This window comes from Anser anser (genome assembly GCF_964211835.1).
Source record: "Anser anser genome assembly, chromosome: 1".
NCBI classification, from domain to species: domain Eukaryota; kingdom Metazoa; phylum Chordata; class Aves; order Anseriformes; family Anatidae; genus Anser; species Anser anser.
The window spans coordinates 11524619-11536253 of record NC_139720.1 but is presented as its reverse complement, the minus strand read 5'-3'; the positions used below and the strand labels follow the sequence as shown (position 1 = coordinate 11536253).

Below are 11635 nucleotides of genomic sequence, written 5' to 3'. Positions count from 1 at the left end.
GTTCGCATTCTGCTTTCAATGAACAGAGCTTGGCATTAGAAGAGAGAAAAGAAAGGCAACTCCCAGATGAAAAAAAAAAAATAAATAAAATAAATTGAACAAATATGAAAGACAAAGAAGAAAGCTTAGGCCTTTTAAAATCTCACATGTGATGTCCTGAGAAGTCATGTGTTTTCCCACTGCCTGGAGCTAAGGAATCAAAGCAATAAGTAGTTGAACCATTATTATACAGAAGGTGGGGAAAAAGAGAAGGGGGAGAGATCATCAAAAGACTGGACAGGGTTTAAAGACAGAGGATTAGATCTGTGAAATGTATATCAGAGTGTTGAACTCTGTAAATGCCTAGCTTTTAAGTCCCTGACTTTTAGAGCCTAATCATTTCCTACAGCACTTGGGAGTGCTCAAAACCTCAGCTTCAGACCCAAACTGGCCTGAGTGCAGGTAACTTATCCAGTGTCAGCATATCTAGGAGCCAGCCTGTACGGAAATCCTGGAGTGAGGTAACCTTATCCTTCTCACACCTCATAAAGCCTTGCAGGAGTCTATCTATTTGGGAAATCAAAATCCAGGTTTAACGATCCAGAACCTCGTTGGGAAGGTCAGTATTTGTGACATTAACTTTTTAATTATTATCCCCGAAAAGCAGGTCCTATGTTTTCTTTTTAAAACCCATCTGGAAAAACTGAAGACAAGAAGACCAATTATAACACTGCTTGGGTGATAGATGCAGGAAAAAGGAGTGTACTGTAGCTGTCAGGCAGGTAATTTTGCTCCAAGGACAAGCCAGGAAACGGGAGAGAACTGCAGCTCCCAAAGGTGCAACCCCACCAGCATACCTCCCCTACAGAGCTGCTTGGCAAATGCCTTGAGTCCCAACTGAAAGAAAGAGCTGAGCAACACAAATTTTCATTTGCAGGATTTCACAAAATGTATTTTGTTGTTGTTGTTTGCTTTATTTTGTTTCCAATTGAAATAAAAGCATAAAGCATTTACATTTCACTCCCCTTTTTAAAAGCCAGACATTTCTTTATGCTTCTTATATGCATTCTTTATAAAGTCATACTTTATACTTCTAGAAGAAAACCATTTTATTTTATTTTATTTTATTTTATTTTATTTTATTTTATTTTATTTTATTTTATTTTTACAATGAAAAACTGTTGACTTGTTTATGTGCAGGGACTTTACAAAAGGTCTTTTCTGAAAGAATTCAACTTTGACTCCTCATATATGCCTGGAAATCACTGTGGCCTAGAGCAGAGCTCAGAACCTATCAGATGTAATACCTTATGCTGCAAGTATTTTCTTTGACTTGTTTAAGAAAGCCTATGGGGTTGTTCTTCAGATAAAGAAGTAAAGTTTCTTATTTTTAAAACATATCTGTAAAGGAGAAAATTAAAAAAAAAAAAAAGTTGTTGCAACACACTTTATTTTGTCAGGCAAATAATATTTTAGATATTCAATTAAATAACACTATGTTAAACTACATTCTGTTCTTTCTTACACACTATATAATGCATATTCACTGTAATGACAGTTTCATCATGCTAGGAACTTTTACACATACCTACAATTTTTAAAAACAGGATTTTCTTAATAAAACACGCATATCTACAGTAACAACAATTGCAAAGAACACATTGTTAGGTCGAGATTTCAGCAAACTTTACAAACTACACAAAATAATAATAACCAAAAAATATCAGTACATGGTGAAGTTCTTAGCAGAGAACATATCTTTACATTTTGTGAAGTTATGCCTAGACGTCTTTTTGCTTTTGTATTTTTTAAGAAATAAAATTATATACATAATTTAGTAATCCTCAAAATAGGAAGTATTAAATAGCACAAACAATATTACAGTCCTAAATTTTGGTGTTACCTACAGTAGAGGGGCTACTTTAAACAAATAAAAATCGAAGTTTGTCTATCCTGTACATTCAGGGCCAAACCCTCAGCTGGTAGAAACCACAGTAGCTAAATGGACAGCAAGGAAGTTACATTAGTTTATACCAGCTGAGCATCTGGCTCCTGACTACTCTATACACAGGGGAAGGCTGCTAAAGCATGGAAGCTTGGACCAGTTATGCACTGACAGCAACTTATTATATATTTGCTGAAGTTTTCATGCAGCAGGAAAAATGTTAGTTTAAGTATAATCCCTTAAACAGTCATACCATAATAATGGTATATGAAGCAGCTTTAAAAATATTATTTTATAATCATATGAAACTGAGTTATGCTGATTGTTTTAACGGAATCCCTTATTGCCAATATTCTATTAGAAAACAGTGTAACTATAATTTCTGAGGCCTAATGGGGGCCTATTAAAATATCACTGTACCTAACCACTTAAGGAGTAAATTGTACCCTTAAATACTTATTAATCACTGTATTCCATCTGGAAGCAATTATGATCCTCACAATAGACATTAATATCACACTGACTCTGCAGTGAATCTGCTGTGGAAATAAGAGTATGGCAGCCTACAGAGCATATGTACTAATGTCATTCTAGGAGGTAGTTTCATTTTGTGGCACTCAATTTTTGGTTTGTAACTTACACACTCCAGAAGTCGGTTATCCTCAGGAAAAAAAAAAACATATATATATATGTATATATATAGAAATATATATATGTATATATATATATATAAAATACATATATATACATACATATATATACGTATTTTTTATATATATATATACATATATATATACATATATATATATATAAAATACATATATATATATATGTATTTTTTTTTTCTCCCCTCAGAAAGTATTTTTTTACCAGTTCTCAAGGCTGGTTCCAAGATCACAGAAATCAAAAATAAAATTTACCCATTGGTTTCCATGTGAAGGACCTCACATACCAACATCTACATACTGCAGAAACTTGCATTTAGGCCTTGACAGAGGAAAACACTTAACTACTTGGTATCATACAATCAGTCATTGCCACCCCCTTTGAAGCAAGCACTAAGCATGTATACAGAAGTCCAAGAGCATCAAAGAAGTCCATCAGCATCAAAGGGTCTTAGGAAGAGTGTTCAAGTAGTTTGATAAATCATGACCCATTTCCCAGCTATTCTGCATCAGGTGGTGACGATCGGACATATCAAACTATGGTATCACCTTAATAACAGAGTTAACTCCATTGCACTGGATCCTAATTCACACTGGCTGAGGTGTCTTCCTACATCCTGTAGAGTTATGCCCAGTGTAGAATCAGAATAATGCCCAAGAGTTTCAACAAGCATCCATTAAATTTTTCAAAACTGTGTTTTAAATACAGTATCCATGTTACTGGCTGGAGCTAACTTTTTCTTACCTTCACTGGGCTCAGAAGTTATTTTCACTAAGTGATTTTTTAGAAAGCGTATTTATTTATTTATTATTCATTTATTTATTGAACTGAACATAGTTAATTAGCTTATATTGTTGCATACCATCATAAAAATATCATGTAATAAAACAGCTTTTCTAAGGTAGTCACACACATTTAATCCCTACTGTCTACTTCCTGTAAACAAACCCAGTGGCTTCCAGAACACTCTTAGAGAATAAAATAATGAACATTTGTCCCTATTTTTTGGCATCAGTGTTGCTCAAAAGGACACGATTGTTTTGCCCAGGATAGATGATGCACATGTAACCAGTTTTCAATAGACATACTTCATTAGACCTGACAGCTGCTTCTTAAACAAAAATATTTCTATTTAAACATGCCCTCCAAATGTTGTAATTTTAGGTTTTTGACCCAAACATTTTTATTTTTATTTTTTATTTTCTATCTTTTTTTCCCCTTTTTCTTCTTTTCAGCAGAAAACCAACCAAAAAAAAAAAAAGGTATAAAGACTGAAAAATGGAAATGCTTTAATTCTAGATAACATATTTGCAACTTTGAGAAACTAGCTGAAAAAATAATGTTTTGAAAATTTTAATGACGTTTCTGACTTGTTTCTATATTGTAGACCAGCTCCAAATAAATTGTGAAGCAGATTAAAGACAATTTTTGAGTAAACACTGTACAGTATACCCACATTCTGACCTTTGAAAAAAATTGGAGTGTAATTCTTTGAAAATAGCTAAAATACCCAAGACACTTAGGTGTTTTTCAAAATTGTACATATAATGAACATTCTCATCTTAGCTTGTGCCACTTATAAAGCTATGTCATGTCATAGGACATCCTATAAAAATCAATATGAGCAGAGATATTTTAAGTTACATTCCAGACTCATAAATTTATTACAACTCATACTATGCACAATAATCAGTGTTTCCTCCGACAAAGTATAAAAAGCTTTTTTCTCTTTGTCTTCTACTCATTCCTTCATTTGACCTCTGAATGAATGAAACATTTCTACTATGTTTGCTTCCTATATGCATGCATTCACATGATTTGAACAATGAGTGAAAGCTGTAAACCCAGTATAGAACAGTAAACAAGTAGAAACTCATGTTCATAAATGCAGTGCAAGGAAATCTTAGTACCATCTTACTTTGAGCTTGCATCTTAACCCAGATTCTTCCACCACCAATCTGTTTAGTACAGTTCCAAAGTTGCAAGATAATGCATTGATTTTGTAATAATTTCTGTTCAACTAATTAAATACTGAGATGTTGAATGTGAATCTGGTTTAAGAATAACACTCAGTTTTGCTTCTAGGACAGAGCATAATCTAGTGCCAGTAAGCATCTAGGAATGAAAATTCTCCACATCTTTTCTTTAGTTAAGTTACACTGCATTTTATTGGGAGGATGATATTTTCTGAAGCTTGTTGTAATATCATTTAATTTTCATCATATTTGCTCAAATTTTTTCTCAACAGACAAATATAAGCCCCCTACAGTGAGGACAAAGATATCTCCTACTACAAAATAAAATTAAGATCCAGGTAACTGATTTCTTCTATTTCTACTTTTTCTGCTATTGATAAGGGCCTTTAGTTTACTGTAGTCGCCTCTCATCTTCTGAGATTCTTCCCTTTGCTGACCTTGCTGTCTACTGTCTTTGCAGTATTGGTTAATCATCTGCATTTCTGAGTGGCTGAAAGCTCCCACAAAGTCCTTTGGGTGGAACTGCAGTGCTCGCACTGAGCTGGCCCAGGTCCAAGGGGACCACTTGTCAGTCATAAAGGCCACCATCTCTGTATCTAGCACTTTGAAATTGATTTTTGCTAAGGTTTGCTTGAAGTTGTTCTCTGTTGCGATGCAGTGATAAAGCCCTCGGTCACTGTCTTGGACAGAGCGAATGAGGAGTCCTTGCTCAGTAGCTATGATCCTCTCATTCAGCTTGACCTAAAGGGAGGAAAGGCAGAATGAACTTTTTCAAGAATGTTACAGAACAACGCAGTATTGGACCTCCTGGCTAAGGCTTCAAATGCCTCTTTCTTTATTAAGGGTTTCTTAAATGTATTATATTTTGCTTTATCATGCATCGCAGTGACCACTATTCCTGCTAATATTAGGAGAGATCTTACCTCAAAGTAGGTTAGGTGTCACTGTAGAAAATAATTTCAATATTGGTATTCATTATGTTACAGTAGATTTGACTGGGATGAAGACAAAAATGTCAATCTGGAGACTACATGAAAGAAAAGTTTTTATAATGTTCAAGTAGAGAAGCTGAGAAAATGTACTTTTATTTGCCAAGGTTATATCCCTGCAACCATTCCTTCCAACATCAGACACTGCTGTTGAAACTTCATGGAAGACAGGTGCAGGATTAGGCCAAAGGCTGATCTGTCATTGAACTGAAGGTAGCTTCTGGTTAAATGTTTTGACTGGTAGAAGGTTTCTGGGGCTATCACCAAAGAACTCTCTTTGAACTGTGGAGTTTAAAGCCAGATAAAAAAGGTTTCTTCAAAGTAGCATCAGCTGGGACTTGGCTCATTGGAAACCTAGACCAGTTTTTCTACTATCCTATTTTCTTTCTGGTTTCAGACTTTGGACAGTCCCAGGAAATAGTAACATCATCTGAATAAAGCAAGTTATGATATTTTGTTGAGTTATATCTGACTATAAATGACACTGCACGTGTCCCTTAGCATATCAGCTGTGAAATAAAAATTAACCCACTGTGAAGAATACCAGTTCTGGCATTTTTATGAATTATTTCTTACTGCACTTCGCATTACCTGACCCTCTTGAAATCCAATGTATTTATTATGCTATTCTGTTATTGTATTTTTTTTTAGATATTGTAGAGGGAAGATTTTCAGCAACCCAAGAGATTCAGTTTAGCTTGAAAAGTAATTAATCTTGTGATTGATTTAGTTTGTTGCTACTTAAAACTGGATTGATTCTAATCCTGTTATTGAACATCACAAAATAAATAAATAAATAAATAGGGAGAGGTTCTTCTGAAGCAACAGGTTAAAGAATTTCACCTAGATTGCCAGGACATGGCTCGAGTCTTTGAAGAGTGCATGAGAGAATCAGCATGAAAGACTCAGCAAGAGGCTTTGTAAGCCTTCTCTGATTTTGGAAAATGGCCTGATATGAGATTAATGCTTTTCAGTATTTATAATCTATCAATAGACACCATATTACTTAATTTTTCCTTACAAAAGACATTCCTTTTTATTCATACAGTAACTGCCTTGGATTTGAAATGATTTTTCCACTTTTATATTACTTAAGGAAGACGCATTCCTCATAAACAATCATACTGTATATTGCAGTGCTGAAACTGGAGAGCCTTACAGAGTGCGGTAATGGAAAATGTGATTGCAGCATGGTGGGGAAATACTTTTGCCAATACGTGTTCTCGCTAAAGAAACCTTTCACATTTCTCCCACTTTTGCCTTTTATCTCTTCAATAACACAGAAAGGCTGCTGCATGCAGACTTCTTCCTGAACTTTATACAGCTTATTGCTTTTATGCCTGTTTCCTCAGATCAATAGTACGTCCCGAGTGCTGCAAACTTTCCATTTGCAATTAGTAAGGTGTGAAGGAAAAGTTCATTAACTGGTTCCCTAACTTTAGGGTATTTTCTGATAACTATTCTGCTTTGATAGAAGTTGGCAGAGCTGAGGAGTTAAGTGCCTTCCAGTAATACTGAAATCTCTGCCTTGACTTATACAAGTAAAGTGCTGGCCAGTGTCCTGCATCCACACACTTTCTCCAAGTTCAGTGTAACTGGGGAGTCTGATGAAGACACAAATACCATTTCGCCTCGGTCTGGGATGTGGATTAGATACTGACTGAGGTCCCTTACAGAGCTATTGCTAACATTACTCACCTCTTTCCTCCTGTCATTATCTTTCTGTAGCAGCCATTTAATAGAAGCCTGAGGAGATTTGGGTGTACATTCAAGAAAGGTGGTGTTGTTTTTCACTCCGTATTGGACTGTTTCTGCTGCATTTCTGTAGGCTAGAAAGGAAAAGAAGGCAGGTCAGGAAAATGTAAATGCTAGTTTTATATAGGAAAAAAAATAACTGTGTTTGCACTATTTGCAAAACAGGTCCAGTGAAGTATATCTGATCCTAAAATTAACAGATAATGAGTATTTTAAGGAACAGAATTTTCTAAGATAATAAATGAAATGTAAAGAATCACAGCTAGTTCCAAATACTGGTGTTTTCACTTGGACATGATCTTTTCTGAGAAAGACAATACCTGTGGGCTGGCAGGCAAATGTATATCTAGATGCTTTCTGTTGAGCTGAGTCCTGCCTGGAAAGCTCTGCTTGCCGATGGGGTAAGTGAGCTCAGGCATATTCTTCCCAGAAATGACCTCATTCTCTACTAAGACAAGACCACCTCTCTGGAACTGTCCAAAGAAAAACAAAGTGTTTTATACACTTCTTCACACTTCACAGTTTACAAATTAGGGTAATGTTGTTGCTGTGACTACAAATACATAATGACCTAAATTAAAGACAGCTCCATCTATTCCAGTGGTCATGCAGTATCACAGAAAGGCAAGAGAGGGCAGACTTGACTGCCAATCATCTACTTCTCTTACAAAGCCTTTCCTTCTAAGAAAGGACCTGGCTCTAAATCTGAAATTCAGTAAATACTTAGGCCAGCAACTGAAAGCAGGTCAAATTTATAGCACTCCAGCAACACCTGGGCAAGTGCTGAGTGTATGTCATCACTTAGACTTGTTGTGGCCCTTTATAATTTTGATAGATGAACAATTGGTAGTCACTGATAGGAACTTTCAGATGTTCATTGTTTGCCCTAAATTATAATATTTGTCCTGAAATCAGTATATTTCCAGATTTAAAAGCTTACATCATATATAAAATAAAGTTCTTATGTATTTATTTATTTAGACAAAGGAGCAATAGTTACAAAATAACGTGAGAAATGCAGATACATAAAATTCTATATGTTTAAAATCAGACTGTGTTTTTGTACAGTCCTAAGACTGATTTTCCTCAGCCTATATCTCCCATTCTTTTCACCTTTTTTTCACGAAATGATATGTGAAATTGTAATGTATGCTACTAAATGAAGGAGGTTTTTTCTGTTTAGTCTTTGCAAGTTCTTAGCACATTTATGAAGTTGTAACAAAATCAGTTGCATTTTTTTTTTTATTAGGAGAATAATATAGAAATATTTTGCATTCAAAGACCATAAACTAGCAAAGAGCTTGTCTGTGGGCTGGCTTGTCTGTAGCTGTGGAACATGGTGAGAATCAGAGTTGTAGCACAACTTTATTTTTATATACACTGGGACTAGGTATAACTTATCAATGCATTTTTTAAAATCTATTTAGTTGATCAATGCATATTTAACTTCTTGTTTAGACCATACTCTTACCACTTATACATGCTAAGAAAAAGAGAGAGAGAATACAAATGCATTTCTCTAGTGGCCATAAGGTATAAAACAAGTGTAAAAGTATTACAGTGTTTCACAGAACATTTGAAAAGTGGTATTACAAACCCTGTAGTTTTTGACAATCTCTTAAAAATAGCAATATGCTAAAAATGTTTTTATACAAGCTGAGAGGTCTAAGGCATGCAACCTATCATGTTTAAAGACTTAGTTTCAAGACTTCGTAATCTTCCTTATGAACTTGTAAGATTTCATCTCATTGTCCAACTCTCTGCCCTTTTGTCTTTTAGGTATGTTTCAATTTTATCCCCAGAAAAATAGTTTTTCTATAAATGGCTTGAATTATATTTTGAAAGATTCCAAGTTGCTGTTTCTTTTTCTGTTTTCCACATGAGAAGATGCTGTCACCTACCTACACTATACTGCTGTCACCAAAACATCCTTTAAAATTGCTAAAACATATAAATCTATAAATATATCCACATTAAAAAAGAAAAAACAAAGTATGGAAAATAAGACTTCTGTGTCAAAATTTAAATGTTTATTTCCTCTCAGCCCAAAAAGCAGACAGTTGACATTCTCACATTTTCCACATGGAAAGAAGAGACACCCATCCTTGGGATAGATAGCAAGTGAGTGGTCACTGCACATGCCCACAAGGTAGGACACACAGATCTAGGTACTTCATGATTCAGAGCCTGAGCTTCAATATAAATATCCCAGAGCTCAGGTGAATACTGAGCAGGTGGGGTCATCTTTTGTAATTAATCTGTTCAAGCAATCAAGCTTCATATAAATGACCTAACACTGAATCATGGGGAAAGATCCAGTGGTGCTGTGGGTTGGCAGCTAGAGCAGAATTAGCCACATTTGGCCTGAAGGTTCTATGCCTGTCTGACTGTTGTGGTCTGTTTTCTTCCAGGAGATTCTTCTGGGACCCAAAAAAAAATATATTTAAGTGGAATTATTATTGACTGAACATTTGACATGTAACTCTTTAAGCATTCTTCTTTTATTCAATTAAAAATGTAATTGAAAATTCAGAGTGAGATCTATTATTTAATCTCCAGCTGGAACAGATGAGAACACACTTACTGAAAACAAGCTCAGAAACAGAGGTGGAAGGAGTATCATTGTCTAATACAGGCCTGTGGTTTGATAGCATAGTTTGCCACTGCCTAGCTCAGACAGGCATGGGATTAAAACGGATTAAGCTTCTTTTATGTGTGTCTGCTCTGACTATGACTTTGGCCATATTTGGCTGGTGACTAGAAATCTGAAGAAAGTGAGAGCTGGGAGGGCAGATCATTGTCTCCACTGTCTATCCACATTGTGCCAGGCTGACAAAAGAGTTGCACAGCTGGAAATAAGGAACTTTATAAGGAGATTTGAAGCAATTTGTTTTTCCATGTAAAGGAAGAAACTTTAAAATGATAACTCAAAATGTAGGTCTAGAACCTCCTGTTTGCTGAAAGATGTGCCCCAAAACATAATATGGCCTCAAATTCACTGTATCTGTTTTTAGTCAACACTATCAGCTTCTCATTTCATGTACGCAGAACTTTATATGTCATAGTTCATCATTTTTTATCATATGTGCAGGTTTCATGTAATTGCAAGGAAAAACTTAGACTTGGAAAATAATTATGCTTTACCAGTAAACCACACAGATAATATGAGCTGTAATGAATCATATAAAGGAAAGCCATATGTTCTTTATATAGCACGAGGATCTCTAAATTATAGTACCTTTCAGGTTGAAACCTCGGCACTGAGTCAGAGGGTTTCCATGTCTCACATCTTGCCTGCGACTCCTCCTGAAATATTTTATAAACACAAACTGTTATTCCAAGATAGGTACACAACAAATAAACTTTTTTTTTTTTTTTTTCAAACAGATTATGTATCAGGGATAGTTCATTACCTACTCTGAGATTACTTTGCTGCTGCCAGGGATGCTAGAGAGAAGATACTGTTTAAGTGAATAATCATTTTGAAGAATTTCATAAAGCAGTTGTACTTTAGGTTGGTAAAGTAGTTTTGCAATGAAGGCATAGAGATGGAAGAGTTAGAGATAATACATAAAAGGTTTAGTGATGCAAGACCTAACATTTAGAGGCAGAAGCCCTGAATGATGCTAGACGTCTTCAAAAAGGCAGGCACGTAAGAATGGGTTGTAGAAGAGTCACAGATCTCATATCTAAAACACCAGCAGAAAATCATAATGTAGGACACGTTCCCTCCTTGATTTTGCCAGGCACCTTATTTTCAGTGCCTTTAGCCACCATGGTAGCAGAGTAACTGAAGTATTCAACCAGAATGGTGGAGAATTAAGATTCAGTTCTGTTCTTTACATGAGGGCACATGACCTCCTTTCTTTCCAAATATATTCAAACTCACCAAGTCTCAAAATACTTTGAAATGGAGCTTTGTTATATTATTTGAATGGTAGATGCAAAAGCATGATTATGTAGTTAAGTAGTTGAGGAGCTTACTAGGATTGGGCATACTGGAATTTTAGACTTCTTTGGCTAGGAGGTCACTGCTCACAGAATTCAATGTGTGAAAACCTAGAACTTGAATTTTTATTCTTAAGATATATTATTTCATTTACTGAAAATTCTGTAAATTAGATCAATATTTATGAAGTTCAGTGAAAAAATATGTTATTGCGAAGGTATGCTGTTGGGGTATGCAACATCCATGCTTTGAACTATCCACTAATGACTCATAAGATAAGAAACCATGAAAAGCCCCTGGAGCTCCAGTATTGCTGGGTGAAGGGTGATGCCTCTTTCGTTACATTATACCATGAACTGCACATACAATGAGAGAC

The 11635-nt window shown here is 35.3% G+C and overlaps 1 protein-coding gene across 1 annotated transcript in view; it reads right to left on the bottom strand.

The window, feature by feature from the left end:
- Window positions 1-909: 909 nt before the first annotated feature.
- SEMA3C (semaphorin 3C) overlaps window positions 910-11635 on the bottom strand; it is a 123519-nt gene continuing 112793 nt past the window's right edge. Inside the window, exons 16-18 of the mRNA XM_083807555.1 lie at window positions 10549-10616; window positions 7254-7384; window positions 910-5307 (exon numbers count right to left, since the gene is read on the bottom strand). Coding sequence (XP_083663681.1) covers window positions 4894-5307; window positions 7254-7384; window positions 10549-10616 — 613 coding nt within the window. The 3' untranslated portion in view covers window positions 910-4893. The remainder of the gene's footprint in view (window positions 5308-7253; window positions 7385-10548; window positions 10617-11635) is intronic.